Source organism: Lynx canadensis, chromosome C1 (genome assembly GCF_007474595.2).
Source record: "Lynx canadensis isolate LIC74 chromosome C1, mLynCan4.pri.v2, whole genome shotgun sequence".
Lineage (NCBI taxonomy): Eukaryota > Metazoa > Chordata > Mammalia > Carnivora > Felidae > Lynx > Lynx canadensis.
The window spans coordinates 77,260,373-77,284,995 of record NC_044310.1 but is presented as its reverse complement, the minus strand read 5'-3'; the positions used below and the strand labels follow the sequence as shown (position 1 = coordinate 77,284,995).

General features: G+C 42.0%; 1 protein-coding gene across 2 annotated transcripts in view; it reads left to right on the top strand.

Annotated features, from left to right (window-relative positions):
• TGFBR3 (transforming growth factor beta receptor 3) overlaps positions 1-24,623 on the top strand; it is a 207,340-nt gene that overhangs the window by 162,309 nt on the left and 20,408 nt on the right. For both annotated transcript variants that reach the window (XM_030328179.1, XM_030328180.1), the window contains 7 exons: positions 4,940-5,129; positions 7,047-7,381; positions 7,787-7,939; positions 10,485-10,625; positions 10,805-10,963; positions 16,194-16,493; positions 19,659-19,779. In XM_030328179.1, coding sequence (XP_030184039.1) covers positions 4,940-5,129; positions 7,047-7,381; positions 7,787-7,939; positions 10,485-10,625; positions 10,805-10,963; positions 16,194-16,493; positions 19,659-19,779 — 1,399 coding nt within the window. The remainder of the gene's footprint in view (positions 1-4,939; positions 5,130-7,046; positions 7,382-7,786; positions 7,940-10,484; positions 10,626-10,804; positions 10,964-16,193; positions 16,494-19,658; positions 19,780-24,623) is intronic.

The following is a 24,623-nucleotide window of genomic DNA, read 5'->3' as shown; positions in this document are numbered from 1 at the left end:
GCTGAGCATTTCTTTGTTTTGATGCATGGCAACAATTTAAGCTGTGCTTGTATGTGTTATTTTTGTGACGTTTTTGCTTTATATGTATTATTTTTGTGAAGTTTCTGCTTCTCTGAGCTCTCTGTGATTTTTCACTTTATAAAATAGGCTGCTCCATGGTTTCTCCTGACAAGGGCAGACAGTGTGGTGGCTAAAAGCATGGCCTCTGGGGTCAAGATCAAGATTTGAGTCCAGACTGCCATTTACAAACTGTGACCTTGGGCAAGTCCCTTAACCTCTTTAGACCCCAGTTGCCTCATTTGTGAAATTCCTGAAATGTATGAGTGTGCTTTCCAGTCAGAGTAACTGTAAAATAATGAGCACAATGGGGCCTTTCATGGTTGACAGTCCTGTAATGGCCTCATTGTCATGGTACTGAATATCAGCTCTTAATTTGGGGTTAGGTATTTAGGGAAGGTGTGGAAAATTGGGCTGACCCCAGCTCACACTGTTGTCTTTTCTTTTAGAGATAAATACATGGTATTGGCATGCCTTTTTGCTTGCTTCTAACTTCTGAGGGTGAAACACTGATGCTAGAATCACAGTAATGGGGTGGTTAGTGAAATAATATAGGAAAAGTACCCCCAGCCTACTCCCTAACTAAACATTACTTCCATGAAGGAGATATGCTTAAGAAGTTTATTAGTTGGTTGGCATGATAGGCAGACAGCAGCTAGTTTCCTAAAAAATTAAATGTTGAAATTTGGTAAAATAAATCTTTTTCAAATATGTTTACGGCATTAACTGTGTGACAGCATGTTGCACAAATTACAAGAAAGTTCAAGAAAACCCCCCCTCGTCACTTTTAAGAAGATAATTACCTTAGCATCTCTTTTGTAGGCTCAAATTTTTGTGTATTGCCTTTTTAAAAAGTTGTGTCTGATTCCCTCTTTCAGTACCTGCATTGAAGCAATTGGAGAGGGTTTTATGTTTTCCCCATTTTGGGGGAGGGATGCCTCTGGTTTTGGTGCTGTTCATTCATGGCACCTTTAGCGTGATATAACAGTGGACGAAGCCAGTGCTCCGCTGGGGCTACCTCATGTACAAGCACTCACCAGAAGCAGCAGGCAAAGCCACAAGCATACACATCTTAATTTTAAAGTACTGTAATTGTTTCTGGTTCCTGTGGGTTTTGTTTTTTTTTTTTTTAATTGTGAGAGGATCCAAATAAGCCATCCTGTGTGAGCGCGATACATTAATTTGGTGTCGAGAACAAAGCCCAGCCGCAGTTTTCTGAAGTCAGAGCTGTTTCAGTTGCTTTCCCTGGCTTGGCCAGAGGGGTGTTGGTGACCTGGGATGTCTGCAGCGTTTGCTGCCTGGCACACCAACCAAATGTTTTTAATTTCAGAATAACAAAAACAGGAAAGGGAATTATGCTTTGAAAGGCAAAAAACATACGGTACATTTTAATTCCCTGCTGGAGTTGTGTAAATGTTCTTTCGGCCCTGACCCTTCAGTGGCTCTTTCTGTACCTGAGCATGTATGTGTTCCTGGTCCATGGCAGTCCTGGAGTTCACTTTGAATGTCTTCACTTTTCATATGAGTAAGACAGACTAGAAATGAGATTGCTCATCCCAGGGCAAGATCTGTTTATATTCCTCTCTTTGGCTGTACTCCTGTTCCCGGCCAATTTTGGACAATGCATGACAACATTACTAAACAATTAGGTAATGTTTCATGATGTTCTTTTTTATTCTCCCAATCAGTTTCATGCTTTTTGATTTCCTAACTCCCAGTCTCAGATGTGAGTTCTGACTATGCTCTGAAGGAAAGGTACCTGCTATTTAAAAAGTATACATTCATGCTTAGAAAAGGGAAATGGTTCATAGTGGCCTTGTTTGTAGTATCTTCTTTAGAGAAAGCCTGGTAGACAGGCTGTGTGCACAGGGTGAGTTCTCAGCCACGTGTGCTACTTCTGAGTGAGGGGCAGAGAGAGAGAAAGAGAGAGAGGGAGAGAGAAGGAGCAAGAGAGAAGTAGGGCTCACCCAAAGCAGGACTCGAGCTCACTGGATGTGGGGCTCAAGCTCATGAACTGTGAGATCATGACCTGAGCTGAAGTCAGATGCTTACCTGACTGAGCCACCCAGGTACCCTCCTTATATTTTAGAGGAGAACTAAATAACATATGTAAGTCTTCTAGCATAGTGCCTGCCATAAAAAGGGAATTTATCTTCCTTCCACAGGAAACTTTTCAAAAGTTTGTCTATAGGAGCAATTAACTTCTTTCACTTTCACAAAGTGAAAACAAAATGTCTGCTGAAGGAATTATAAGGCACTTGATTGGGTAAATGTAAAGAAGAGTCCCATTAAACACAGGTGGCATGTGGGTGCCTGTAGGGGGTGGGTGCACAGGCAGAGTGCACCCTCCAAGAGCCACAAAGGGCAGTACTGTGGACAAGAACTGGAATACTAGAACTGTCCTCATTACTGTGCCCAGCTCTGGGTTTTTCTTCAGGTCCCTTATGGACCGTGCATAATCACATTTTGGAGGAACCTCCAAAACAAAAGAATAGATGGAGGAAATATTTGGTTACACTATTTCAAATGGCCTCAGCCAGCTTATTCTTAGAGAAGACATGTTTTAATCCAGTGGGAATGGACTACATCTCTGACCAACCTCTCCCGTACCCCATCATTTCTGATGCAAGTGTGTGTTGGGCAGTGGAGGGGACAGGGAAGAGGGAAGGGCTCAGACTCTACCTTGCTCATCATCCTTCATGAAGATGTGGCTGAAATATGGTGGTGGTATTTGGAGACCCCCTTGAACACTCCCATTTGGAGTAGCTACACCGAAGCCTTAGAAAAGCCTGGGGACTCCCTGTATCCCGAAATAGAGGGTGAGGAATTTGCTCATTGCTGGGAAGGAACCAGTTTGCCAAGCCTTGCTGTTTTACAAACGTGTAGATAGATTTCTAGCCTTGTAAGTCCTGAGGCGTAATCAATATGAGTTGTACTGACAGCTCCTAGATTTAATGTGGAAAGGTGTAAACAAATCATTCCATATTGGTACAAAAAACACAGGTGGCGGTTGTGATGATAGTATTCTGGAAATACAGTATTTTCTCAGCTGTCCAACAACATGAAAGACTAGGGCAGATGAGGCCAAGCTGTGTTGTTTAGGCCAGTGTTACAACTCCCGCCAATCAAAACGACATGCTGCTTTAAAAGACTAGAAGAAGCTGCACCTAGGAAACTAAGTTTAAAGAACTACTTGGATCCTTCCTTACCTCATTTTAGTTTAGTTGTTTGTTTTTTTTTTAACCCTTCCTTCCTCTAAGGAATTTTCTCTAAATCAGGGTAAGTGCTGGAATATTCCAAACCTGTCAAGCTGAGTTTTTCACAAATGGCTACAAAGCGTAGTTAAAGCTCTGTCTGGTTCCTTTGCATGCATTATTGTGACTGGCCGCTCTGGAAGTTTCAGATAATCACGTTGGGTCACAGAAAAAATATACTGGGGGAGATCCTTTAAGCTTTGAATTGAAAATATGTGTCCTTAGCCAATATCCCACCACCAAAGAGGCCAAGAGAACTTAGAGCCTGTGAATCTTCGATGGTTTTATAGTGGGAAAGGATTAATATTTAGTCATGTTCGGGGCACACAGAATGGGAAACAAATGGAGAATTCAGGAAAAAATGCTGCATGTATGCAGGAGAAAATAATTGGGCATGGAAATTAAAGTGATTTTTATACGGCATGAAAATGGCCTAATCTTCATGCTGGAAGGGCTTTCCAGTCTTGTTGGAGCAGTTGTTGAAACTACGGTGCCTTCGCTTTGGGATCTCCTCTGCATCCGTCAGCTCCTTCACTGTCTGACAAGGTCACTGCTGTAGGAGCCAGAGGATGTGGAAACTTACCATATCCTGGTTACTCAGTCCTTTCTTGGAAGGATTCCTATCACTCAGTTCTAATTTTGTAATTAATTACCAAGTGAAAGTCAGCTTACTGGTATTGCTGGATAAAATATTGGCACTTAGAGGGACAGTAACCCAAATCAATTAATTAATTTTTGGAACATAAAATCGAAGCATCTTCAGTTAATAAAATCGACAAATGAATACAATTACAGGATTGCTGAGCTGGCCATAAATTATAACTGAAATCTCAACACTGGTTGTTCCACCATATGGAATATAATAGTTTACAAAGATGAGATGGTCTCCACAGTGAAGTAACTGCATTGTGCCTTCTTTCATTTAAATCTAGGGTGCAGAAAATAGAAGCATGGACATATTTTTGGCAGTATAACATGCACATTTGTACACTTTAAACATCATTTTAAATAAAAATAAGGGAAAGTTTGGTATTATATATATATAATTTAAACATTTAACTAACTCTGGTAACCTAGTAGGTATACTCAGTATGTAGCTACTTATAGATTATTGGATTATTTTTATCAGCATAAGCAACCCAAATGGTAAGATCAAACAACATGAATAAATTTTTCTTTTTTTTTTTTTTTTAAATTTTTTTTTTTTAATTTTTTTTTTCAACGTTTATTTATTTTTGCGACAGAGAGAGAGAGAGAGCATGAACGGGGGAGGGGCAGAGAGAGAGGGAGACACAGAATCCGAAACAGGCTCCAGGCTCTGAGCCATCAGCCCAGAGCCTGACGCGGGGCTCGAACTCCCGGACCGCGAGATCGTGACCTGGCTGAAGTCGGACGCTTAACCGACTGCGCCACCCAGGCGCCCCTTTTTTTTTTTTTTTTTTTAATTTTTCTTAATCTGCTGTTAAAGATTTTCACATCAGTGTTCTTAGCCCAAGGAAAGTAGGGATCAAAAGAATAAATAGTTCTTTCATATACAATGTAGAATCTGTTCATTCTAGGTATTGAATTTGTACTTAAAGTACTGTTTAGTTTTAGACTCACGAGTGAAATTTTGCTGTTATCTTCAGGCTCCTAACAGTATTGGCTTTGGGAAAGAGAGTGAAAGATCCATGATAACAACCAAATCAGTAAGAGATGACATTCCTTCAACCCAAGAGAATCTGTTCAAGTGGGCTTCGGACAATGGCTATAGTCCAGTAACATCATATACAGTGGCTCCTGTGGCTAATAGATTCCATCTTCGGCTCGAAAACAGTGGTAAGTATGGATTTTTTTTTTTTTTTCTGTAGTAAAAATATCCCCTAAATGAGGCTCTCCAATGAGGAACTCTCATTACATCTCATATGATACTGTTTTTCTGTTGTAAATTTTAATGATTCATTTGACTGCATTTTACTATCAAGTTGAAGAGTATCTAGAATCATGATAGATTATTTTAAAGCAACGATCTTTGGTACTTTTGTACAGATTTTTCTGTACCAAATTCTTTTGGTACAGTTGATTGCATGGTGGAGAACTTTGTTGTAGATCACATAATTCACTGTGATTACATTAAGAACAAATTAGCCTGGCTTCTTCTCTCAGAAGTGCCTGCTAATCACTGACAGCTGAGATGCAGAGCGGCTGGAACTACGGGGGAAAAGTCCTGGGTCAGACTGCATCTTACAGGACAGTAGTCACGAGGTGCTTCTTCTTCCTCACCCAGAGGGGACGCAGGAGTCATTACCCCAGTTGGATGGAGCAGAAAGTGGATTTTTAACAGGTTCTTGAGGTTTTGCCAAGCCTCTAACTAGTGAGACTCAAATCCAGAGTTTTCTGATCCCCAGACCTATTCCTCACCCCCTGGTACTGCCACCAAGGACAGTGCCCATAGATTGAAGGTTAGGAATACGGGCCATTTGTTCACTGTTTGAGGGCAAGTTGCTTAATTTCTGAGCCTCAGGTGGTTCCTCCTCAGTAACATGGGAGAGCAAATAGGCCCTACCTCAAAGGGTTGTTGTGAAGGTTTTTGTCAACGTACAAATTTAAAACCCTCCAAAGCTCTGGCCTCTTTTGGACCCATACAGCTGTGCCGTCTGCCATCCTTTCCCGAAAGATAGTATTGAAGGAGAGTTAATGTCCCCCGTCATGTTCACTTCCTGCTCCCACTGAGATGGATTGACCTCAGGCGTTGACTTTGAGACTGGATGGATATAAACAATACTGGGGAAATGTCTCTTCCCTAAATTGTTGAAAATAGGACAGAACACTGAATATTGATTATATGGAAACAGGTCTTTCCCTTTGAAGGAATAAGTGTACCTAAGCAGCTTTTTTTTTCTCCTTCAGGACTAGGCCAGGGTGCTCAAATGCCTGTTAGAATTTAGCAGGCAAAAAGGAGGTAGCAAATACTATTTCAAGAAATCACTGAAGAATGTATTCTAAAGAATCTCTAGATTCAAGGGAAGTATTACAATGGCACTTGAAAATATTATTGTCCCAATAACTTATTCAAATAATGTATTTTTTTTAAAGTTTATTTATTTATTTTGAGAGAGAGAGAGAGAGAGAGCAAGCTGGGGAGGGGCAAAGAGAGGGAGAAAGAGAATCCACACTGTTAGCACAGAGCCTGACTTGGGGCTCGAACTCACAAACCATGACCTGAGCTGAAATCAAGAGTTAGATGCTTAACCCACTGAGCCACCCAGGCGCTCCTCAAATAATGGATTTTTATATCTTACAGGGCCTTAGAAATTATCTAGTCCATGGTTCTCAACCTTGGCTGTATGTTGGAATCATACAGGGAGCTTTAAAACATATTAATGATTAGATACCTCTCCATAAAGTCTGATTTTAATTGACCTGGGGCACAGCCTGGGTATAGGGAATTTTTTTCAATCTCCCCAAATAATTTTAATACAGAGGACTAATGATCTAATCCAACCTCTTAATTTTAAAAATTAGAAAACTAAGACACAGAGAAGTAAGCCACTGGCCCAGAGACACTCAGTCAGTTAGAAAGAACACCAGGACTGGAATTCAGGTTTCCAGACTCCTTGTCTCCTTTACACATTGCTTGATAAGAGTAATTTTACACACACCCATTCTGTGCCAGTTCCTCTTGTACTTGCCTCTAATGATGATGACTGTGGCCTGGCATCAAACACTGACAATGTTGCCTTCTGTCACCACCAGAGGAAATGAGAGATGAGGAAGTCCATACCATCCCTCCTGAGCTACGGATCCTGCTGGACCCTGGCAGTCTGCCTGCCCTGGAGAACCCACCCATCCGGGGAGGGGGAGGCCGAAATGGAGGTTTCCCCTTTCCTATCCCGGATATCTCCAGGAGAGGCCAGATGGAAAGGGGAGAAGATGGGATCCCCCAGCCAAGGGACCCTATCGTCCCCAGCTTGCGGCTGTTTCCTGGTCCCGAAGAGCCCAAGGAGGTGCAAGAAAATGTGGATATTTCCCTGTCAGTCAAATGTGACAGTGAAAAGATGGTCGTATCTGTAGAAAAAGAGTCTTTTCAGGTCAGTGCAATTTCTTAAAGGAGAGAAGAGAAAGCCACCTCCCTCCCCATCTTGCCCCAGTATGTGTTAGTTATTTCCCTCTAGCTCTTTCACTTTTGAACTCTGGGGACCTGATACTGTTTTCTCAGTTGGATGGGCTTACTTCCCCTTGGCTGTGTTTCTTACCCGGGTCCTGTTATTCTCAGTTAAAGGGGGTTCCAGATCCTTGTGTGTCAATATTTTGCTATTGAATTTCCAAGGCCAACAAACACAATCCTTGGTAGGCTGGGAAGAGGTAAGGGGGGAGGGGGAAGGCAGGCCTCCAGCAACCAATACCATATGGGAAGACCAGGCAAAACACGTTCCCTGTGTGCTGCAGAACTGCCTGTGGGCCCTTCCTTATGTCTTTGGTGGTGGTTGTTTCAGGCCAACAACTACTCGGGGATGGAGCTCACTCTGTTGGATCCTACCTGCAAGGCCAAGATGAATGGCACCCACTTCATTTTGGAGTCTCCCTTGAGTGGCTGTGGTACTTGGCACCGGCGGTCAGCCCCGGATGGAGTGATTTATTATAACTCTGTAAGTGTTCCCCAAAACAAAGCTTGGCCCTTTGCCAGATCCTTTCCGGGTGTTTCCTTAAAATTAGCCTTAAAATTTCTGTGAAAATGTGCAGGGGCATATACCCTAGGCCTAAAAAAGCCAAGTGTCAGTTCTCAACAAATTGGGTGTCCTTTGACCTTGAGTCTACACAGCTGAGCTAGCCAGCTCCATGGTCTCTGTGGCCTCATTTCAGTCTCGTTCAGAGGTAGGAGGACTTCTCCCTTCCTCGTGAACAAAATAATCAAGAGAAATCCAAAAATGGCCCTCAAGAAATTATTAAGTCTCTCTCCAACTTGAAGAAAAGAGATTAAATTGAAAAAAATCCCCTACTTTTGAAGTTCCCCAGAGGAAGATTCCACAGATTCCCCCAATGATTATCCACTATAGTAGCTATCCTGCACTTTTCAGAAATCATTCTTGTCAGTTCATTCATCTGAATCCTTTTTTTTTTTTTCAGATGAAGCCTATTCTTGCAGAAATAGACACTAGGTAGTAAATATTAAAAGAATTTGAAACATGAAATTTCAAAAGAACTTTATAGTATTAATTTTGCAGTTCAGGTTATACTTTTGATGGTAAAAATAAGGCTCAAAAATCCGTGTCTGGCTTTGACATGATGTGTGTGTCTATGCTCCCAGCACCTACTCCAGCTTTGCCACGGGCTGGGGAGGGCATGACTCTCATTCACGTTCGTCCCACTGCCCTTTGGTAGATACCCTTGACCCATCCAGAGGAAAGACTGGAGATCAGGTGCTTTGTCACTGTGGCTCATGTGGGGACTGACTCTATGGGCCCAAGTTTATTATTCTTCAGACTTAGAGTGTTTGAGCTGGAAAGAACCTTAAGATGATCTCATTCAACTTCCTCATTTCACAGGTGAGGAATTTGAACTCCCGGGAGTTAAGAGACTTGCTTAGATTTGAGGAACTAGTTAACAGCAGAGCCAGGACTGAATCCAGCTTCCTGACCTCTCATCCACTAATCTTTCCCTGACACAAGGCTGGCCCAACTAATCTCCCTTTGTTCCTGGAATAATTTATTAACCTTTGACCTCTATGATGAACACACCCCTGCCAATTCCAACATTAATTTTTGTATATTACCCAGTTTTTCCAGATATGATGAATAGCATATAGTACTGATATACTTGATTTTGGAATTTTAAATTTACGTCTAAATTAACACCAATAAGAGGCTCTGGTTATCTGCTAAGTAAAAATAATATCATTTCCCTCAGAAGAAAAAGGTATATCCCAAGCCCTTAAAATCTCTTTCTTCTCGTGTGTGTGCCTGTGTGTGTGTCTGTGTATGTGTCTGTGTGTGTATTTGTGTGTATATTATGATGATAATACCTGGGGTAAGAAATGTCCTAGGTACTTGCTTCAGGTACATCAGTACTTTCTTGTGAGGAATCGGTAAATGGAGAGGTGGTTTTTCTACATTCTCTTCCCTTTAGTGAATATTTTAGGTGTTCGTTCCAGTGATAACTATTTGTAGCAATTTCCAGACTTACTATATACTTTTGTTTTGCAACATATTCAGAAATTAGGCACACGACACGAAATCAGACCAAAAAATATGACTATTCTATATACACAAAAAAATTAGGATTTTATTTATGGAGTCACAGTCCTCAGGTGAATTTTTCATGTTATCTAGAACTAACCTAGGAATAATCATCTCAACTAACATTAGGATAGACTATCATAGAATAAAACAGGATTCTTTCCTCCATCTGTATACCATACAGAAAGATACGGGGGAGGAAATGAGGAAAAGGTAGAGGAGTACAGAGATAAGATGAGGAGAGGTTGGCATAATAGTAAACATTAGGTACTTTGTTTCCAACTCAAACTTGATAGAAATCTCAATGGATACAAATTAGCCAGCTCTTAATATTTCTTAGAATTTTTGATGTAAAGAGAAGCCCCTTAAGGAGAAGGCCCCTTCCCCTACAGGCTGGCCTGCTGACAACCCCATTCAACCTTATTCCAGTGCCTAGTGTTTTCCTACTGTTTGAAACAAGTTTTATTCTTCCACCAGGAAAGATGCATACTTTAGTCGAGTTTTAATTTGAATGTACTTTGGGTTCCTCTTTATTTTTATCTCTTTGAAGATAAAATCCTGAAACACTTGGAGGTTTTTCTTATTTTTATTTTGAGAGAGAGAGATGGGGGGCACAAGTGAGCAAGGCCAAAGAGAAAGAAAATCCTATGAGGAGCAGAGAGAGAGAAAGAGAAGTGGGGCTCACCTGGGGCTCATGTTTTTACCCAAAGCAGGGTTCATGTTCACCCCATGTAGGACTCAGACTCACCAACTGTGAGATCATGACCTGAGCCAAAGTCAGATGCTTAATGACGAAGCCACGGAGCCACGACCCAGCCGCCACTCAGGAGCCCTGTTTTGTTTTAAGTCAGGTTTTCAGTTTGCAACTGAATTATTACATTGGTGTTGGTGTGAGATAGAACCAGATCATGTGACTGGGTGTTTCAATGACCATGTCTGCGCTTTCTTGGCCTTTTAGATTGTGATGCAGGTTCCATCACCTGGGGATAGTAGCGGCTGGCTAGATGGTTATGAAGATCTGGAGTCAGGTGATCATGGATTTCCGGGGGATATGGATGAAGGAGACACTTCCTTCTTCAGCCGGCCTGAAATTGTGGTGGTATGTGTTTGTTTGTAGTAGGTAGTTTGTGAGAATGTTGTCCTTTTGGTCGGCTTTAATTAGGGACTGTTGGGAGTGGGGGGCAGGGATTAGATGTTAAAGGCCAAAGGTTATAAAGGTCTAGGGTGTTCATCCTTCATTTGACTCTGATTTATCTCTGTTTTGTTTGTTTTTACTAGTTTAACTGCAGCCTGCGGCGAGTGAGGAATCACAGCAGCTTCCAGGACCCACTCCACAGGAATGTCACTTTCAACATGGAGCTCTATAACACTGACCTCTTTCTCGTGCCCTCTCAGGGGGTCTTCTCTGTGGCAGAGAACGGACACATTTATGTTGAGGTATGCTACTTATGAACATTAACTAGCCTTGGGCTTTTAGGTCAGGGCTGAATTATAGTAGCTCCTGGGGCAGACCTCATCGTGTTCTTCCCCACACCCCTTAACCAGTTCTGGGTAAGGGCTTGGCTCAGAAAATGCATCCAGGTTGATTTCTTTCTTTTTTTCGTATTTATTTATTTTTGAGAGAGACAGAGACAGAGACAGAACATGAGCAGGGGGAGGAGCAGAATGAGAGGGAGACACAGAATCCAAAGCAGGCTCCAGGCTCTGAGCTGTCAGCACAGAGCCCGACGCGGGGCCTGAACTCACGAGCTGTGAAATCATGACCAGGGCCAAAGTCAAATGTTTAACCGAGTCACCCAGGCGCCCTGCATCCAGGTTGATTTCTGACCAAAGCAAGACATTGCAGGATTTGCTACATGGAGAGAGTGTTTTACAGATGAATGTTTTTTTTGTTTTTGTTTTTGTTTTTTTAATCAGCAGTGTGAATTCTAATAAAGTCCTGTTCTTGCTTTGTCCTTAGTATTTTTGGAACAGGAGTTCAGTATTTGCACTGTTAGAGTTAACCAGGAAGATTTCACACCACCTCTTTTTTTTTTAATTGTTTTAATGTTTATTTATTTTTGAGAGAGAGAGAGACAGAGCGTGAACAGGAGAGGAGCAGAGACAGAGAGAGAGAGAGAGAGAGAGAGAGAGAGAGAGAGAGACAGAATCCGAAGCAGCCTCCAGGCTCTAGCTGTTAGCACAGAGCCTGACGCAGGGCTCAAACCCACAAACCGCAAGATCATGACCTGAGCTGAAGTTGGATGCTTAACCAACTGAGCCACCCAGACGCCCCTCACATCACCTCTTATATTATCTTTTAAATTGAACACACCTCAGTGAAATGCTGTGCGCTTCCATATCTCATGAAAATTGGTTTTTTTTAGATCATTATCTAAATGTATCTATAAATGTATGAAACTATTTTGTATACATAATGGTAATTATTATGTATAGCATATATCTGTGGAATAACTATGAAAATATTAGGTAGTGGTGGGAATAATGAAATAATAACAGCTAACATTATTGCAGATTTATTTTGTGCCAAACTCAGGTTATAAGTGTTATAGTAATTGACTCTTCAAAGCAGTCCGATGAGACAAGACTACTGATATCCCCATTTTAGGGATGAGGAAATTAAGGTACAAACTTGTCTACAATCACATAGTTAGTAACTAATGAGCTCAGAGTAGGGTTCATACTCAGGTTGTCTGGCTCCAGAGCCCATAATGTTATCTACTAGATGCTACTATCATTTATCCTCAAAGGGTCACTTAAAGGGGAAGAAAATGTAACCCTCTCACCAGTGCAAATATCCAGGTTCATGGATTAGATTCTAGAAAAGGATAAACATCTCTATGGCCTCAGAACACCTGCTGGTCTTACAAGAACATCATCCTCTGATGAGCTAGTTTTGGTGCTAAACTGCAAGCTGGTGTTCTGCTTCACTGTGGGAGGATTGAGAAGCTTACAGGGTGGAAATGGGGTACTTTGACACATTGAAAGTGACTTCAGAGCACATATTTCTATTTCAGAAAGACAAAGAACTCTCACCTTTGTCCTCATTCTGGGATGGAGCCCACTGGCTCTAGAGGTTTTCCTGGATCTCTCCTCCTTTTTGATTCCTTATTCTGAGAGGTCTTCTCTTTTTTGGGGGTATACCTTTTTTCTCCACTGGGGAAAATATACTGCTTTCTACATGCTGTTCCTAATTATAGATCTCTTCTTATCCAAGAAGAGATTTTTTTCTTCTTGCGTTTCTGCCTGCATAGTCCACATGCGCAGTCGGTCAGTGACCCTCTGCTGTGCCCTGGATTTTAGGGGCCCTGCTTAACTGCAGTTTGTTCTTTTTCAAACGTGTGCCTGCTCTGCTGACCTACGGCTTTGCTGCCGTATACTCATCAGTGGCCAGTCTTCCTCCTGTATCCTACCCTGGGCCTTTTGGTTTTTCTCCCCAGTCCACCTAATGCTGGCTTACTTGAAATGCTTTTTTTTTTTTTTCCTTACTTTCACATTTATATCTTTTCATATACTGACTATATTTTCATCCTCTTTTTAAAAAAAAAAATTTAAGTTTATGAGAGAGAGATGGAAGGAGAGAGAGAGAGAGAGAGAGAGAGAGAGAGAGAGAGAGAGAGAACAAGTGGGGGAAGGGCAGAGAGAATCTGAAGCAGCTCCAGGCTCTGGGCTGTCAGCACAGATCCCGACGCGGGGCTCAAATTCGTAAACCCTGAGATCATGACCTGAGCTGAAGTTGGATGCTGAACTGACTGAGCCACCCAGGCACCCCTTCTTCTTCTTCTTCTTCTTTTTTAAATTTGAGTTAGTTAACATACAGTGTAGTCTTGGCTTCAGAAGTAGAACCCAGTGATCCATGTCTTATATGTAACACCCAGTGCTCATCCTAACAAGTGCCCTCCTTATGTCCACCACCCATTTAACCCATCCCTCTACCCACCTCCCCTCCAGCAGCCCTCAGTTTGTTCTCTGTATTTAAGAGTCTCTTATGGTTTGTCTCCCTCTCTGCTTTTACCTTAGTTTTCCTTCCCTTCCCCTGTGTTCATCTGTTAAGTTTCTCAAATTCCTCATATGGGTGAAATCATATGATCTCTTTCTCTGACAGAGTTACTTTGCTTAGCATAATACACTCTGGTTCCATCCACATTGTTGCAAATGGCAAGATTTCATTCTTTTTCTCTGAGTAGTATTCCATTGAGTGTGTGTGTGTGTGTGTGTGTGTGTGTGTGTGTGTGTGTGTACAAGGTACCACATCTTCTTTGTCCATTCATAAGTCTGTGGACATTTGGACTTTTGCATAATTTAGCTATTGTTGATACCACTGCTTAAACATTGGGGTACATGTGCCCCTTCGACTCAGCAAATGACAGCTTTTCTGTTAGTTCATTTTTCTTGGGGGCATTAAAAAGAACTGTTTATAACCTCCAAATTTTACATCTAGAATAGAACTACTAATTATAGCTGGCATTTATTGAGTAGCTGAGAACTGTTGTTTGTGTGTAATTGTGACTTTACACATGCTCACAGTAACTGTTTCTGGTAGGTATTGGTGCCCTTATTCTGTGTGGGAGGAAACTGAGACTCAGAGTTCACAGGGCACAAGTCACAGAGCACGCAATTTCCTGAGGCTCATTTGCTCATCTCCCTCCAAGGCCTGTAGTCCTTCTACCACTCATTTCCAGGCCATTTTAGAGTAAAAGACTTACTGACCATAGTTTTTCCTCCAAAACAACTTATTGGGATACCTTAGACTTTCTGCTACTATGTACTTTCTTTGAGATTAGAGAAAAGATTTGCATTTCTTCTTCTGTCTGCATTTTTGCATTGTGGGTTCTGACTTCATGTTAAAGGCCACTTTTTAGTAATAGGATATATGTAATTTTCCATCTTTCCAAGATACCTTATTTTTTAGAAATATTGCCAAAACAATGATCTGTGAATATTTATAGACTACCAAACACTATTTCCTAGAAAGATTTCTGACTAGGTGATTTCCCAAGGCCACATCTTGGGTTTGGTTGAATTGACCCTGTGGCTACCATGAAGTACTTTAGAGAAAATGGACTTGAGGTCAGAAGGCCTGGGTTTTAAGCCCTGGTTTTATCCAGCGCTTGCAAAGTGGGGTTTTGAATGAGTCATCCATCTTGGATGCTGTTTCTCCTCCATTTATAAAATGGAGATGAAAATATTTATCTCACAAGATTGTTCAGAGGGATTGAGCTTTAAGGCCCAACAAAGTGACATGATCACAATCATCTTCACTGTTGAGTGTCTTGTAGTTAACCACGTAGGGATATTTCAAAATAGTGCTGTGCCCTATGCGATGTCAGGGATTTCCCCTGGGTTCCCAGAATGGAAAGTGCGTTTATATCTCCACGCCTTTTGAAAGGATTCTGGGGCTATTGGCTTATGATTAAGGACTAACTTTATTTCTAAAGTGTTTAAGTTTATTTTGACCCTAAGTTTAGTAAAGGAATGAGGCATGAGGGGAAAGGCAGTTCACACAGTATCCATGTGTCACCAAATGGAGAATCCACTCTGGTCCGAGGATTTTAGCTGAGTTCAGGATAGTTGAGGTTTGAATTCTGTTTACACTTGGCCAAACACCACTTCCTGTTTCTAAAGAAAAGAACCTTAACAAGGTTTGGACGTAGCCCATACAAATGTTTTGTAAGAGGGAAGTATAATGAGTTGGAAACGTTTCCAGATTAGATTTCCCTTAAAATACCCTTGGGCTTAAAGAGCGAAGGGAGAGTACTTGGCAAGGCCTATTTTGGACCTGTGAGCAGCTAGGACACTTTGCCAGGCTCGTGATCGCCACCAGATTGCACGGTTCCTGACACCAAACTGGGCCAGCTCTGCCTGCTCACTAGGAAGCAGGACTTTAGATGAATCTGTAGCTTTATTGCAATGTTTTAGGCTCATTCTGACTTGCTGCAGTTTAGAAGTTCAGTCCTCTCTGCCTAGGTTAAATAGATTTTGCTCTGTACCTTATTTTTTTTTTTTCAATGTTTATTTATTTTTGGGACAGAGAGAGACAGAGCATGAACGGGGGAGGGGCAGAGAGAGAGGGAGACACAGAATCGGAAACAGGATCCAGGCTCTGAGCCATCAGCCCAGAGCCCGACGCGGGGCTCGAACTCACGGACCGCGAGATCGTGACCTGGCTGAAGTCGGACGCTTAACCAACTGCGCCACCCAGGCGCCCCAACTCTGTACCTTATTTTTGAGCAATTTCAAAAAATAGCTTGCGCTACAGGTGGTATGCTACTAAGACATGATACAGTATTATGACATCAGGGATTTTGCCTGTTGGTGTTTGTTTATTTTGGAAAATCCATTTTAGGTGCGCACTGTGCTTTTATTTTTATTTCCCAGAGGACTTAGGGGAGGTTGACAAGATTTATTCATCTTGTGTTGGAATCTTCCAGACTGACATTGGAACCAAATAATTCACCATAATCATCCATATCAAGTTTAAATGGGAGACGTCTTTTTTCAATGAGTATATATTACTTTTGTAATTAGAAAGAAGACTGTATAAGTACACTATGAAAATAAAGCAGGGTCCCTCATCAGAAGCACTATGTTGATATGTTACCCTTGTGTAATAGAGTAAAAGAGAGATGCCAACTTGCTTCTGATTGGTCTTTCTGTTCTTTTGTAGGTGTCTGTTACTAAGGCTGACCAAGAATTGGGCTTTGCCATCCAAACGTGCTTTATCTCTCCATATTCAAACCCGGATAGGATGTCTGATTACACTATCATTGAAAACATTTGTCCTAAAGATGAATCTGTGAAATTCTACAATCCAAAGAGGGTGCACTTTCCTATTCCCCAAGCTGAGATGGATAAGAAGCGATTCAGCTTTGTGTTTAAGTCCATTTTCAACACCTCACTGCTCTTTCTACAGTGTGAGCTCACGCTGTGTACCAAGAAGGAAAAGGACCCCCAGAAGTTACCTAAGGTGAGTAGGCCTTCATCCATCTGTATGCTATTTCGACATTTTTAGGTGAGGCAGTGACCTACCGGAGAAGTTTAATCACGAGTTATTGCAGGTTGAGGTTTTTGGTTTGGGAACTGCCCAATTGAAGTAATAAAATCTGTGTTAGCAGGGAACCGTGAGTTTTATGGAGTCTTAGAGAATAAATCCTGACAGTATGACTTTTTTTTTCCATGCATGCTACTTAGTAGTATCTTACAAATGATAAATCAAGACTGTTTTCCATTGAGGGAGAGGTCTGGCTTTATCTTTGCTATTCAGATAGCGTGCAGTGCCAAAAGTACAGAGCCGAAAGGACAAGTTCAGTGTGAGGATTAATTTTTCCAGGTCCCGCTGAGACTTGTATTGCAATTGTTTTTTGACCTTCTCTGTGTGAATTATAAGGTTGACTTGTCTCAAGAGGACCTCTAAGGGAAACTAACAAATATTTTAATTTTTCTCAGCTTCATACTGGTTCATCATGTTTACCTTATGTCACTCCCCATATTGAACCAGTACATTCTGTTGCCACAACAGACATCAGAACATTTTGACCTTGTTGGAATGGCTGCGTAGGGGGGGATCTGCAAGGTTAATTACAAACCCTCATTAGTTGGGCCTTGTGCAAGAAGGGTGTCTCTGCCACAGTTTTGTTTCTGTGATCTTCCATAGTTATGTATAATTCCTTACATGCATTTCATCTGTAGAAATCTTGCACAGTGTCAGCTGACTTATAAAACTTTTGTAGTCACATATAAATCAGTGTCTAAAACTAATAATTGATTGGTATCATTAATAGTGTATGTGTGGAATTCTCTCTTAATACATAGGTTGTAAGAGGTAGATATAGAGGGAGGAGGAACAATTAAATCATTATTACTGGATAAATTAAATCATTATTACTGGATAAATGCTTTACACTGTTATATTCCCCTGGGCATCCATTTCTCCGATAACATCAGAGAACATTTTATAATACATATGAAAATGATCATTTGGGAGCATGAATACATAAGATGATTTAGACTATGTTCTTTAGGTTGCTTTTGGAAACATTGATGCCTTAGCCTTGTGGGCATTCACCTCCCAGTGGCCATTTGTAGACTTGTGGTAGAGAGGCATGGGAAAACTTAATGCTTGGCTGTGACACACACCTGGTCCCTGCAGCTGGTGGAAGACTTGTAGAAGTTTGGGATCTAGGAGGGGAGGCCTGGCAGTTACTAGGTGTCTTTACTGAAGGCTTTGGTTATTACCTCTCACTGAGCCTGGCCTGGCATAGTCCATAGCGTATCATTCTGTGAAAATTAATCCCAGTACTTCATTGCAGGGAATTCTAAGGAGAGTTCTAAGGCCCAGCAGATGACATGGGATGTGACCCCAAACCTAAAGTCTCTATTTACGCCCAAGGCAAGAGAAACTAGAAAGAGCATGAGGACTGAGCAGGAAGGCCCACTGCTTACTAACAAGATTTTAAGCAAGTCCCTTGAGCTCTCAGAATCTGCATGGCCTCATCTATAATTGAAATAATAGTAGGGGCGCCTGGGTGGCCCAGTTGGTTGAGTGTCCAACTTTGGCTCAGGTCATGATCTCACGGTTTGTGAGTTCGAGCCCCGCGTCGGCCTCTGTGCTGACCGATCAGAGCCTGGAGCCTGCTTAGGATTCTGTGTCTCCCCCTCTCTCTACCCTTCCCTGGCTCATGCTCTGTGTCTCTCTGTCTCTCAATAATAAATAAATGTTAAAGGAAAAAAAATGAAAAAAAAAAAAAGAAATAATAGTAGCTGGTTTCCCTTAGGAACAGAGGAGCAAATGAGACAGTAACAACAGTCCACCATTTATAGTGCAGTGGCTTCGGATGAACTGTTACCACTCTCCTCATGTTTACTGCTTGTAGGTAATATTTCCACAGTTCTAGCGACTTCTCAGTGCCTTCTATGATGATAGAGAGAGCCAAAGAATCTTCCTAGGAGGAGTACTCAAAGATCATTGGGTCCATCCCTGCCCTTAGCTGATGAAACTAAGGCCGGAGTTAAGTGTCTTGCCCAGGGTTGAGCCATGAATTGGACGTAGAATCGTAGACTCTTACTTATCTGAAGAAATAACAGCAAAGTAAGAAGGCTTTTCCTAACATGCAGATCTTTTCAACAATGAGGCCTTTCCACAGAAAAATCTGTTGTTTCCCTTTATAAGGAGGCTATTGTAAAGGCTTCCTCTGGGTTTTGGGGGAAGGGAAGGAGTTATTTTCTTGTAATATGCTGTTCAGAGCAGCAATGACAATAGAGCCAAAAGCCTTTGCTCTTTTGTGATTAGAAGAGCTGGAAGTTCATTAGCTTTTAGGGATGGCTTGCTATAGACTTCTTAAAGGGTTGATATACTTCTTACAACAAAAACAAGTAGATGCCATGTACATCAGAGTTTTACCTATTGATAAGCATAGACAAGGAACTGAAGATGTTTTAAAGAAAAAGGTACTAGAGTGTGATTACACTTTTTAAAAACAGATATAACGGGCTTGGGCATGCTAATCCTAAATTTGGGGCCTTAAAATGTAAACAGCTAATCTCATGGTCCCCACACCTGGCTACAACTCCCCAGGACTCCAGTGTGGAACACTATAGCAGGTGACCCTCGTCACCTATACCATTTTGAACAAGCCTATGCCAGGATTTTAAAAAATCAAACAAATTTGACAACATTATTATCTTTTTGGACAACAGATGTAAAATCTGTCACTTTCATAATGCCGTGCATGAAGTTTCCCACAATCACAAATCACAAATATGAACCATTTATGTGAAGCCAGCTTGGTGAAGGGCCAACATTCGTCATATAGTTTTTTTTTTTTATTATTTTTCAGACTAAATAACACTAAAACCTCTAGTTGTTTTGTGGGAAGATGGGGGGAAAAGGCAATGTTTATAAGCCATCCAGTGATATTTGAATCTTCAAGTGCAGCTGAGAATATCCTGGGTCTGCCACTATATCTCCCAGATTATTTATGGTTCTTTGGAAAACGCCCAAATCTCCTGTTTTTCTCTGGTAAACAGCTGTGAGCTGTCTGATAAGGGGCACTGGCCAACTGTGCAGGCTGAGTTGGTGCAGGCTCTTCGGGGTGACCCCTGACCCTGCTTTGCTGTCTCTGCCTCTCTGCAGTGTGTGCCTCCAGATGAAGCCTGCACCTCGCTGGACGCCTCAATGATCTGGGCCATGATGCAGACTAAGAAGACCTTCACCAAGCCCCTTGCTGTGATCCACCAGCAAGAAGAAGTTAAAGGTGCGTTTTGGAAGTCTCGCTCAGAGCCTGGGGGTTGCCCATTTTAAGAAGTTCCAGTACTAGACCCCTAGGATGAGCCTGGGTAGCTCAGTTGGCTGAGCATCCAACTTTAGCTCAGGTCATGATCTCACAGTTCGCGAGTTTGAGCCCCACATCAGGCTCTGTGCTGACAGCTCAGAGCCCACTTTGGATTCTCTGCCCCTCTCCTGCTCATGCTCTTTCTCTGAAAACTAAGTAAACATTAAAAAAAAAAAAAAGCTCCAATACTAAAAAAAATACAAAAGAAGCAGCAACAGCTCCAATACTGTAAATCAAAGTACATTTGTATTCAAAAGATAAATTAAGGGCCAATTAGTAACTTTAGAAGGAGTTTTGCCAAAAGAGCCTTTTATTTAGTTAGGTCTGCTCTGACATGTGGCTGAGTTATTAGTGATATGTTTGCCAATGATTTCCTCTTTAATATTATATCAGAGTCAAAGTTGTCCCTATCCCAATGTCACTCTCCCTTGCCATTCAAATATGCTCCCTTGAGTATGCAAGAAAGGCTCCAAGTTCCTCCTGGCATGCCCGGATTGAGCAGCCCACAGCCCATCTTTCTGTGGTCTACTACCAGTGATTCTGCCGAGTACAAGCAGTCCCAGGGCTGTATCAGGATCGCAGATGCCTTTGGGGAGAGTGTTAGGTATATGAACACCATTCATCTTAGGTCAGAGCAGAAAGAAGGTTAAGAACCACTGTCCAAATGCATTTTTATAATTCAGGTTTCAGAATGTTACCCAGGCACATTTGTTGCTTGAAGCCAAGGGTGCGTCTTCTTGCACACCCAGGAGCATCAGCAGTCTGCATCTTCTTGTGGGAGAAAAGGAAGGACGTGCCCTAAGAGGTGTGGCCTCAGGTAGACAGGCAAGGCAAAGCCAAACATGGTGTAGGCCAAGTCAGCCAGACCAGCGGAGAAACCGAGCTGGGCTCCATGGAGATGTTAGGAATGGACATGAGGTCCTGTGGACTGTGGAGAGCATCTGATGGGGACGGGCATCACAGCCGAGGGGCATGGACAAACAAGAACACATCAGGCAGCTGGCAACATCTGAGGGGGTGGAGCCAAATACACATGGGCTATTTGGGCAGCTACATTTTCACTGTCTAGAAACAACCTACGACTATCTGGAAACATTGTCTAGGGGTGCCAAACAAAGAGAAGTCTGAGAGTGAAAGTGGATTCCTAGCTTCTGGGGTTAGCTATTTCAGGGCTAGGTTCCATGCCACCTTCCACCACCAAGGGACAGAGAGGAGCTTGGCACTGGAGCCTTGATAGAAGCCAGCAAGCATACTGTCTCCTCTTGGTGAGCATTTGCTAGGAGGCCTGCCAGGTGGAGCTGACACCTGATGTAGGCTTGGGGGCAGCGCTGGGATGGCATTTCTGATGTAAGCATTGTTGGATTTGGCAAGACAAGGCAGTGGGGGCTAAGAGGATAGGCGCACAGGACCTAATAGAATAGAGGCATGTGGATGTGTCTACTTTCTTCTTTGGTTGAGTGACCTCTGTGAAAAGAGCCATTCTTACTGACGTATCTGTATGTCATTTGCCCTCTTCCCACTGCTCACTTTGGAAAGGCAGGAGATACAGTGAGGAGGGCACTGGCTTAGAGTCAGGAGCCTGGGGCACAACTTAACTTTACCTGTTGTACTGTTTGAAGAAGCAGACTAGGTTTTAATTCATTGCCCAGCCATTCTGAAGGTGGTGCAAAATGGACATACTAGATGTTTATTGGTTCCTTATTAACACTTTTTGTTGTTGTTTTACTCTCACTGGTTTTCAACAATTTGAAACCGTGTAATAGCCACAGTCTTTCTGTAAATGGATTGCCCAAATAGTTCCCTGTTTTGGGGGACCAGGGGAAAGAAATAAGTTAATTGTGTTGCGAAGTATATCACAGTTGGGCAACATCTGGCTCATTTTGTACTTTTGTGAGTGGTTTAACAATAACAGCAGCCACTTGTATTCCATTTGTTACTCTTACCTTTTTTGAGAGAGGTAGTTCCGCTCATAATTGAAGGCAGCCGCTTGCTTTTTTCTATGCCAAAGAATAATTAGGCATTAATACACAGCGGTATAACTTCCAGTAATTCATTCATGCTTCTTTTAAGTTTGGTGGTATTTTTCTAAGTAATTCCTCTTGCAAATTAGGTAATTACTTTTGTTTAAACTTAGTGTAATTATCCTGAAAGTTCGGTGTTGTTTTTTTACATGAAAGTTCAAGGGGAAAATTTTACCAAATATCAAAGCAGTTTCATGAGATTTGCTGATTGAGACTAGATTTTAGCGGAGAAGCTTGTGGTGAAGAAAGTTGATTGCTTAGGGTTGTTAAACAAATGCAGGTTAGACTATCAGCCAGCTTCCCTTGGGCTGTGTGCAAATAGGCTTTGTAACTTTGCACTGAATGGCAGTTCTGGCAGTTTTCAGCTCTCTGGGTGACTCCTCCCACCCTTCATGTTTATTTTCTTTTGATTCTGAAATCATTTCTTCATGATGCAGGCCACTGGAGTCTGTGTTTTCCCTCTGCCTCTCAGTAAATTGGAATAATCAGTTGAAATGGGGATGTGACCACTTGCCTAATAGCATTAGGTTATTTGAATAATAACTGGGTCGTCATGAACAGTCTTTCTGCCAGCTTTGTGTGTTACTTTTGTAAGCCACAGAACCTGTAGTATCTCCAGGAGTATCTCTTACTGGAACGAATTTGGGGGTAAAAATTACCCAACCAATGAGATGTTTGACTGCCTTTTTAGCCACACAGGTGCTCTTTGAAGGCCGTGCTGAAGTTCCAGGTCTCCCTGGTCATTGGTGCATCTTATTTCTCCACACTGGATTTTCTGGGGCAGCAGCAGATAAAGGCTCAGGTTATCAGCTTCTCAGCCAAGCAGAGAGCTGGTCTGTACTCCCAGTGCTAATGGCCTGGTCACATTTCAGGTGGTGTTTCTTCCTCCTATGGACACAGAGAACAGGCTGCCAAGACTAAATACTTCTGGGTCCCTCCTCTGGGCCACTGTTTTTTTGTTTTTGTTTTTGTTTTTCAATTTATTTACTTATTTTGAGAGAGAGAGAGAGAGCACGCGCGCACCTGAATGCGCACATGCAGGAGGGAGGGGCAGAGAGAGGGGGAGGGGCAGAGGGAGAGGGAGAGAGAAAATCCCAAGCAGACTCTGCACTGTCAGCACAAGAGCCCTACTCAGGGCTCGAACTCACAAACCATGAGATCATGACCTGAGCCAAAGTCCAGAGTTGGACGCTTAACCCACTGAGCCACCTAGGTGCCCCTGGGCCGCTATTTTTAATGGAATATGCCTGAGCTTCCACAGCACATAAGCACCACCTTAGTCCCTTGGGAGCTAGCTTTGGGTTAGCATTATTTTGCTGCTGAAACTTTCAACAGATGATTGTGCTGGTGGTGATGATAGTCATGGAGATGATAATGATTATCTAACATTTACGGGGCATTTGCTTACTACAGGGCTCTGTGCTGAATGCTTCATGTGGGTAATCGTATTTAATCATCATAGCCCCTCTGGGAGGCAAGTATAGAGCAATATTAGATAACCTGACATAAATAAATGGTGGGTCCGAGATTCAAATCCAGGCACTTTGATTCCAGGGCTTGTGTTCTGTAAACCCTATGCCTTATCCTAGGTAGAGGTTGATTCTAGGTTTTAATAAAAACTACAAGCAACATAGGTATCTATCTCCTCACACCCTTTTCACACCCCTTCTCCTATTCATGCCATTTCACACTGGCAGTCAAGTTCATACTCAAATACTCTAATGATTGTGAACTGAAAAGATGAAGAATTTTAGGAAAAAAATCTGTTCCCCAAAGGGTAAGATGTTGGGACACATGTAAGCCGTTTAAGAGAGTATTAAAATTGAGAAGTTCTGTGACTCTGAATTGTAACTCACAAAAAAACCCAGAAAACATGAATAGTCGATGCATATTATGGTTTATGGCAAAACAATTAAAATAGTTGAGGTAGTGCCATCCTACCATATTTTCTGAAATATTTTGAAGTATAGGCACGTTAGCGCTGTTTGCTTTGGATGCCGTGACCATTTTTGTGGCATTTGAGAACACACTAGGGCTTGCACAATAAAAATGGCTCTACCACAGCAGTGATGATTTTTTGAAAATGGTGAAAGGGAAGATAATTATTTGTCTGAAATTTAGGGCACATATAAAAAAAAATGAGTGAGAAAGAACAATAAACATCACCCCCAAGTTTGCCATGATTTATATACAATATGTAATTTTTAGCAAGTTAAATGTTCAAAATACTGAATTTCCACTCCATAACTTTTTAAAAATAAGTGTGCTCAGGACAGCACCTGGCATATCATGGGCACTTGGTAAATGTTAATTTCCTTTCCTTCCTCTTAACCTCTCAGCCAAACTGGGTTTTTGTGGGGAGTAGGGGTGGAAGGGGAATGAAAGGGAAAGCTGTAAACGTCAATTGGAAGTTAATCCAAGAGAGGCATTACTTTTTGGAACATACTTGATTTTTCCAGAACAAAAATACTCTAAAGCACCCAGCCGGGTTTTGTCCTCAGGCTGAAGTAGAGATGAGGGGAAGCTGAGTAGAAAGATGGTAGAAATGCTTAACTGACAGACCAAGACATTCAGTCTTTATCCAGTAAGGGACAGAGGTATCTAGGGACTTTTTACTTTGGAAAATTTTAAATATATACGAGAGTAGGATAGGATAGGATAGGATCGGATCGGATCGGATCGGATCGAATCGAATAGGAGAATGAACTACTATGTACCCTCCGAGTAGTTTCAGCAGCTACCAAT